The 8,560-nt window shown below is 35.8% G+C and overlaps 1 protein-coding gene and 1 long non-coding RNA gene across 2 annotated transcripts; both read left to right on the plus strand.

The window, feature by feature from the left end:
* On the plus strand, window positions 1-5,557 carry LOC104588366 (ubiquitin-conjugating enzyme E2 10). Its single transcript, XM_010246251.3, has 5 exons — window positions 1-193; window positions 628-706; window positions 1,352-1,479; window positions 3,023-3,127; window positions 5,155-5,557. Exons 2-5 carry the CDS (start codon window positions 637-639, stop codon window positions 5,296-5,298), a joined length of 447 nt encoding a protein of 148 aa, XP_010244553.1. The 5' UTR covers window positions 1-193; window positions 628-636; the 3' UTR covers window positions 5,299-5,557.
* Window positions 5,558-7,140: 1,583 nt separating this feature from the next.
* On the plus strand, window positions 7,141-8,560 carry LOC148801858 (uncharacterized). The gene is made up of 2 exons (XR_016083029.1): window positions 7,141-8,221; window positions 8,285-8,560. It is a non-coding gene; the product is annotated as an uncharacterized LOC148801858 (long non-coding RNA).

Below are 8,560 nucleotides of genomic sequence, written 5' to 3' on the forward strand. Positions count from 1 at the left end.
GTCCTCTTCCTCTTTAAGAAGGGCCTTTCGTTTCTCTGCGAATTTAGGGAAATTTGTGATTTCAGGGTCAGGGGGTGACGGTGCATCTGTTGGCTGCTGCTGGAAATCCGTCCCTTTCCACGCCGTTGCTCATACTATTAACTCACTTCACCAAATTTTCTAAGCTTGTGATACGACCCTAACTTTCTACCAGGTGAGCATCATTTCTCCGTATATTGCTTTCTCTTGTTATCTCCCTCGTTTTTTTTAGGGATTGCTGTGCAGTCTATGAACTATATTGTTTCAATTTGAATCGATCAATAGTCTGATTTTGTTTGTTTCTTCTGAGGGGTTTATTAGCTTATTGGTGCTGGGCTTAAAGCAAAAGGGTTACATGTTGATGAGGCTCACGTGTTTTTCTTTTCTTTTTTGGGTTGCCAAGGCCGTGAAATCTTTTAAATACGGATCCCTATTTTAATCTTTTTTTTTTAATTCTTGCAAGGGTCTTCTGCCTTTTGACTTTGAGGATTTAGCATGTTCCTCCTTGAGATGTCGATTGGTTCTGCATAATTCTAGAGTTCCTTACGATTTTGATCATATATTGAATCTCTGCGGTCTTTTGACTTTTTTAAGTTTTAATTGAACCAGCTTCCTCTCATGGCGTCAAAACGTATACTGAAGGAACTCAAGGATTTGCAGAAGGACCCTCCTACGTCTTGCAGTGCCGGTATGCTATCTCTTTATTATTTGTTGTAAATTTCTTATCTGCTTGAAAGTGCAAGGGCCTGTGTTTTTTTCCCAAATATATACATAAAATCTTCTATTATGTTTGAGTTTGTCACTGAGGTTATTTATTTGTTTTTCATTCTTGTATATCAGATTTTTCTTTTTTGCTGTCATTTAGTCTATCAATTGTTGGGTACATGCAAATGGTGAGGTGTCGAGGGTTTCAATTGCTTCGAAGTTTACTTGATTCATATTGAAACCTTTACTTGTTCCTCAGCATTGAGAAGTAGTTATAATTGTTATTTGTATTATCTGTTTTGATACTAATATACGATTAGATCAATGTGTTACGTTCTTCTAGTTTGATAGTTCTCCATTTCTAGATTTAGGTTCAACTGATAAAGTATTTAATGCATCTTTTATGTCACCTTTGTAATTGTGATGGTTTTGGCTTTTGCTTAAACAGACGTTGCTCATTGTGAAAGATATCTGTGTTGAGTATTTGCATCTAGTAACTTGGATGTTTTCTTTCCGTCCTTTCACCCCTTGACAAGGAACAAATGCTTTAGATGTTTCCTTTCTGCCTGATGTGTCTGATTACCGGTCAAGCAACCTTGCACATAACTGTGTGGTTCATTTTGCATAGGTCCTGTAGCTGAAGATATGTTCCATTGGCAAGCAACAATCATGGGACCCCCAGATAGCCCATATGCGGGAGGCGTATTCCTGGTTACTATTCATTTTCCTCCAGATTATCCTTTTAAACCTCCTAAGGTACCAACAAGGAAAAATCTCTACATGTTTATTAGTTTTTGTTATTTGTTTCTTTCTATACATACTACACATGAAAAATTAACGTAAGCATGATGGTTTGACATCTATGCTTTACATTATTATACTATTAGTTTGCTTGAAGCTTATTTATTCTATTAACTGTTACTTGAGAATAATATCACCTTTGCAAGTTTCACATGCTGCCTATATCACTGCAGAAGGAGAATTATTGAGTTTTTTTCCTACAATTGATAGTTCTTCATTTGTTTCTGCATCCATATGTGCAACTGTCAAAGGATGCCCATCATTGTTGCTTTGATTTTGGGTTAGTTAAGTGATAAGTTATAAGATAATGTGGTCTGTAGTATCATATTAACTCCACTGTTCAAGACTTGCATTGGTATTTAGATTCTTGAGGCCCAAAAAGAATAACTTTGATGGTGATGCCAACCTACTTGATTGTATTAATCTTTGTTCCATTTTTCTTTCAAGTGTAAGTTATGACTTCACAGTGCATGAGCTGAGACAGCAAGAGATGGATTAGAGTGGGGCCATCTAGATTAGGGATTGGATTGTAAAACAATATGCTTTTGCTTGTAGCTTTAGAATCCAGGGGCAGCGTCTGGTGGATTTTCATATTGCTACTGTTCTCATCTCCATGCTAGGGAAATGAGATTATCACTCATTTCTCATTAATGAAATCTGATATTAATAAAAAAATGACTTCAGAACTTGCACCCCAATCAAAAGATAGAAAAAAATGAACTGATAAATTAACTGATTTTTTATTGGCATTAGAAATCAGTCATGTCTCTCAATTCATTCTCCTGTCCAGTTCTAACTCACTGATATTATAAACTGTAAACCATTGGCATCATCTTAAAGGCTTGATTAAGATCTTTCCCTTTTATGTAGTTGGTATGGAGTTATGATTTTCTTGTTTCTTTCACTTTGTTTAACTAACAATGTATACCTTGTTTGTATATGTGTGTAACCCACTATTATTATTATTGTTGTTACCATCAACATTAGGCTTATTTTGGTGAGTCATTAATTTCCATTATCATCCGTAACATTCATATATTTGATACCCCTTGTTGAATATTCATGCACCCCGTGTCAATATTTTGGAAACCAGACTGAGCTTTGAACTGGAAAGGAGCCTAATTCTGTTTTTTCTTGGTTTACTTGGAAAACCTTTTAAACCGACCAGTTATTATTGAGCTAAAATGGATCTATTCTTATTTTCCCAGTTCAATAGGTCAGTAAGCAATGGATCTGCTCTTATTTGCTTTTCATTTATTTTGATGCATATTAAAAAAACACAAACATGGGTGAAAAGGAAACAAATGGTTTGAGCTACAATGATCCCCATTCCATATGTTATATATGGATAATTCTAGCAAATATTGTTTTCCAGTTATGTATTACATTTCAGGCATAAATAGACATTTTATTGTTGCATTGCTGTTTCATAGCATATATTTCATTGGTTTTGATTAAGTTCTGTTGCTAGAGGAAGCTAATTATCTTCATCATTCAGGTTGCATTTAGGACCAAGGTCTTCCACCCCAACATCAATAGCAATGGGAGCATTTGCCTAGACATCCTTAAAGAACAATGGAGTCCTGCTCTTACCATCTCAAAGGTATGTTTTAGGAGACAGCTTTTGTTGTGTGTTTTCCCAATTATGCCAAGTGTTCTTGTAGTCAATCCTGTTTTTAGACATGATTCTTAAAATTAAATACTTTATGCCTTCTGCTCATACATGGCTGTTATTGTTTCTTTGAAGAATCATAATTGGAAAGAGAAGGATAGATGGAAATATGTTTTTGAACCACTTTGTTTATTTTGACTAGGAAAAGTATGCTGTCTAGATCATGTTGATATTTAGAAAAAAAAAAAAATTATCAATGCCAGAAAGGAGGTCCCATGCTTCTAAAGTTGTTTCCCCTTATATTGGTTGACCATGATGAATGGGTTGAACTGAACTATTCAGTAGTAGCCTACCAAGGGTGACTATTTCAGCCCAGCTTGGCCTGCGATGTGTGCACACATATGCATACACAATATGTTTATATTATAAAATATTATATAATATACTATTTGTAATAAATTATATATATATATAAAATATTATGTATTATGTTTATATTATATATATATATATATATATATATATATGCAAAGATATTTTATTTTACATACAAAGAGTTGACAAACGGGTCAACTCATGTATGAGAATTGTACTCCTAGTCAAGGCCTTCATTCTAATTCCTAAGCAATGTAGGGCACTAGGACTTGGGACAACACACTCGAGTAACATTATTGAGCGTTGTCCCCAGTTCCACATTGTTTAGGAATTTGAATGATTAACTTCATTTATAAAATGAAAGACACGCCTAGCATAGGAATTAGAATGAAGCCCTCCCCCTATTTTTTGTCTAGGCCCAAAGCCAAGCCAAGTTTGGCCTAGTTGGCTAGTATGGCCCCATGCACTTTTAATTCACATATTATACATCATATAGTTTAAAATTTTATAAAAATTAAATTTTCATTTATTTATGCATATATGCCCAACCAGGCCTGGCCCGGCCTATGGTACCCCTAATTCAGTAGCTGTTTAAAAAATATGGAGAGCCAAAGTAGTCTTTCAGCCACTTGCATGGCTCTCATATCAAATGTGGTCTTTCAGCCAAAGTTGTCCTTTTCACCATAGTTGTATATTCGACTCTTTTCAACTGCTATTCCTTAGCTGCTGTTGTGAACCAGTTAAAAATAAGCATCAGCTCTCCTAAATGGGGCCTTAATTATGGTTTCACTTTTTATGTCTAGCTTTGGAACAGTGGGCAGGTTTGAATAGTATCATCAAAAAGATAAAATGCATGTTTAGGGCTGCAACTTGCGTGGGGTGGGGTTGAGCATTTGTTAAAATTTAATGGGCCCAGCACAAAGGCCTGTGAGCTCGATAATGTAAATTCTTAGAAGTTGAGAAATGTTAAGAAAAGGCATGTTAGTTGTGATGAAGAAACTAATTGGAGGATTATTCTATGCTAATAAATTAAGGTGCCGCTTAACGGTATTCATCACTTAAGGAGAAATATAGCGAGGGGAAGTTCCTGATCAATGGTTCAAACAGTATTCTATGCCATGCATTTCTTGTTTATTGGAATTGTTTTATTAAGCTGTTCTTTTGTTTACCTTCCCGCCCTCTATAAAATCATCAAGTTAGCGTATTTGATGTTTTTTTCCTCGTTTGAACCATCGAACTTGGCCATGCTAGAAAAGATTAAACATCTTTTTAACCATAATCTGATGCTAGCGGGTTAAATAGTTTGTCATTGATGGTGAGAGATTGAACTATAAAAAATTGATGACAGATAGTAGTCTTGGTATTCAAAGTTCTGTCTTGTTCAAAATTATAAGTACCTTTTGCTGCGTTTGGTTGCAATGCAATTTTATTTGCACTAATACAAATGCATGGGAAAACAAATTCTTTTAGACTATGTTTGGTTTGAAGGAAAAAGTAGGGAAAGGAAGGGAAAGGTAGGGAAACCTCTACAACCTTTCCCTTTCCCTTTCCCTCAAACCAAACACAGCCTTACTGGATTTATGGATAAGAAGTAGCTTTAAGATTTCTGGATCTTACCACCAATTTTACTTGATGCTGATCAGGTCTTGCTCTCCATCTGCTCTTTGCTAACGGACCCAAATCCTGATGATCCACTTGTGCCTGAGATTGCTCACATGTACAAAACTGATCGAAACAAGTACGAGTCCACTGCTCGCAGCTGGACACAGAAGTATGCCATGGGATGATGTCAGAAGTCCTGTCTCTGAAGGAATGTGTAGACCAGACCATATGTTTTTCCTCTTTTTTCAGCAAAATTCGTGTTCGTGGACAGTTTGATTAGAAATCTCAAAGACTCTGGGCTTTGTGAAATGTAATTCCAGGGACGTCAAAAGGGGGGCTAAACTGTAACTGTATTAGAAGGGTGCCTTGTTGCTGCTTTCTTTTAGTTTGCTTGTCTATTCTTGAAATCCCTGATTTTATGCAATCTATATTTTATTTGGTGCAGATCTCTTTATATGGCTCTTTCATAGCAAAGTCCAACTGTGATGTTTTTTTATTTTCCGCAAGACCCCCTTATTATTACTAGGGGTGAGCATGGGTTGGGTCGGTTTGGTTCTATGGCAGAAGTTCAGAACCTGGAACCTATCCTGTAGGGGTTGGTTTCAGGTTTTTGGAACCGAAATCTATTCTTTAGGGGTCGATTCCAGGTTTTTGGAACTAGAATCTATCTTGTAAAGGTCGGTTTCAGGGTTGGTTCTGGTCTCGATGATTTTAAGGTTGGTTCTATGGTCTAGCCATGGAACCTGTACTTTCTTTGTTCTCCTTCACAAAAAAAATGCATGCTTTTAAAAACTTGATTATATGGTTGAAAACTTATAAATTAAATTTAAATTTTATAAATATTACCTTTGACACTATTTATTATATACACTTAAATATTAAAATGAAAACAAATGATTGAATTACTTAATTAACTTAATGGTCAAGTGAGACCATGGCCTTTGTAACCATAAATGCTTGGATTCAAACTTTTACATCTTCAAAAGTATAATGGGGTTATTTCAAGGCAAGTTTGGTTCCAAGGCAGGTTTTAACAAGGTTGGTTCCACCAAGTGTCAATTAAGGTTGGTTTGGGTAGGGTAAATTTCTAAACCCTGAAATCGGCTTTGGTGGGAGCCAGCAATGTTTTAAAAGTGCAAGGTCGCAAAAAAGGCATATGGGTCAATTTGTGCCTGAGGTGCGTGCCTTTTTTGAATTAAGGCACAAAAATACAAACAAAAAAAAACTAAAAAATAGAAAAGCCAAAATATTAAACATAATATTAATAAAAAATATAAACTTTAAATTTTAAAATAAATGTTTTAAAAAACCTATTATCTAAAATTAAAATATATAAACATAAGATGTAAAGCATATTTAAATGAGAATTTAAAAATAAAATCAAACATATAAAACATTTTCAAGCATGTAAAACCTCTAATATCTTTTTCTCACTCAATTGCATTACTTCAAGTAGCTAATGTAATGTAAAACATATTACATTTTTTATTTTACGAGCCGCCTTTGTGCCATACCCCTCGAGGCAAGCGCAAACAAGTCCATGTTAGGTGTTAAATTGTTAATTCTCACACAAAAAATTATAAATTTATAATTTTAATTGCTTTTTAAGAAAATATTTTATTATGATGAATGAACGAACAACTTTAACTAATAGCGTCGAATTTTCAAAAGGCGCACACATGGGTTGAGGCGCAAGACGCATTAGGCACATGCCTAGCGCCTTTTGAAAGGGTTGTGCCCAGGACCTAGGTGATGCACAACCCTAAAATGCTCTTTGCCTATGCACCTAGGCACACCTTTTAAATCACAGGGAGTCGGTTCCAAGAATTTGGAACTAAACCCTACCCTATAACAGATTGGGTAGCGTCGGTTCAAGGCCAGTTTGAGGTTGGTTCCATTTTGTTTCGGGTAGAATTTACCCATTTGCTCACCCCTAATTATTACCCATAATGATTAGACTTGAAAATTGGGTTGGGTGGGTCGGGTTTGGGTTGAGTCAAAATAGTTTGAGTTGATTTTAGGTTGGGTTGAGAAATGCTAGACCCTAAATGTTTGGGTTAGGTTGATCCACGAGTCAAATCAAGTCAACCAAAAAAATAGTTAAATTTTAAAACATAAAGAAAAAATACAAGAAAATGCAAAAATAAAATGAATTAATCTTAAAATTTGAAAAATAAAATAAAATACTTAAACATTTAACAATTCAAAGAATAAACACTAAATAGTAAAGATTAAAAAGTGGAAATTTCTAATCGAGTTAGCGAGTTGACCCATGACCCAATCCAACCCAACCCTGGGTTGGGTCAGGTCGGGTCATTCTCAAATTCAATTTTTTTGGGTTGAATTGGGTTGGGTAAACTTTTCGCCAGGTCCAATAAGAATCGATTACCTTGTCCGTTCCATTGGAAAATAATTACATACAATTGTTGCGTATTAGATTAGATACTACTTTATGCCATCAGTTCATTTACATGAGTTAACTTTGTCTCTCAAGGTGCTAACAATGTCGTCGCATGAATAGTACTGGTAGACGGTTCAAAATATGGACATTGCGGGTATAGATATGGATATATTTTATGGTGAAAAGATATGGATATGTTAAAAATAACAGACGGCAAATTCTCGTCTTCTTGAAATCAGTTGGCCATGTATTGCCTCCTTGGCTAAAGCTGTGGATCACATGTCTTCTCAGTTCGGCCACGTCTCCACCTCTCATTTTTTTTGGTAAAAAAACTCAAGAACACAAGGAGATTAGATTTCTGCTGCTGCTGAAGAAGCATCTGATTTTGAAATAAAAAAGGCCTAAAATCTTATTTGACAGGGAGGAGGCACGAAGTAGTGATGACTGAAATAAAGTTTCTTTCATTTTTTTCCTTTTATCTCTTTGGCTGTCGTGTTCCTACTCTGGAAACATGATTCTTTCTCATTACTCTCTCCGTCTCTCTCGCTCTCTCTCTAGTTACGTGGGTGTGAGTTTATTAAGAACACGAGTTTTCTTGTTGCAGTAGACATGAACGTTGTAACGAGCCTCCCGGAGAGGCTGAGATCTCTGGTGGGTTTAAGAGGACGGGATTACTGTGTTCTGTGGAAATTGAACGAAGACCAAAGGTTGGTATATTAATAAATGGACTCTCTCTCTCTCTCTCTCATGTTGATGGAGTTATCTTATAGGTCTATTGAGTGGATGGGTTGCTGTTGTGGCGGAGCTGAGAATGCCGGAAATGGTGGGGAAGAGCTCCAGCTTCCGGTCTTAACGAATTGCTTTGGATCATGCCCTTGAACACTGGGTACATTACACCTCTCTGTTTCTACTCGTTCTCTCTTCCTTTCCACCCAGTTTTTCTCTTCTTCCCCATCATAAGTTGGTTGCACAGTCTTTGCCCTTTGCCATTCTTGTGTATTTATTATTCCATTTTCTCTTTCCATTCAGTTTGTGTGATTATTTCA

The sequence above is a fragment of the Nelumbo nucifera genome, chromosome 2 (assembly GCF_055504915.1).
Source record: "Nelumbo nucifera cultivar China Antique chromosome 2, China Antique-T2T, whole genome shotgun sequence".
Lineage (NCBI taxonomy): Eukaryota > Viridiplantae > Streptophyta > Magnoliopsida > Proteales > Nelumbonaceae > Nelumbo > Nelumbo nucifera.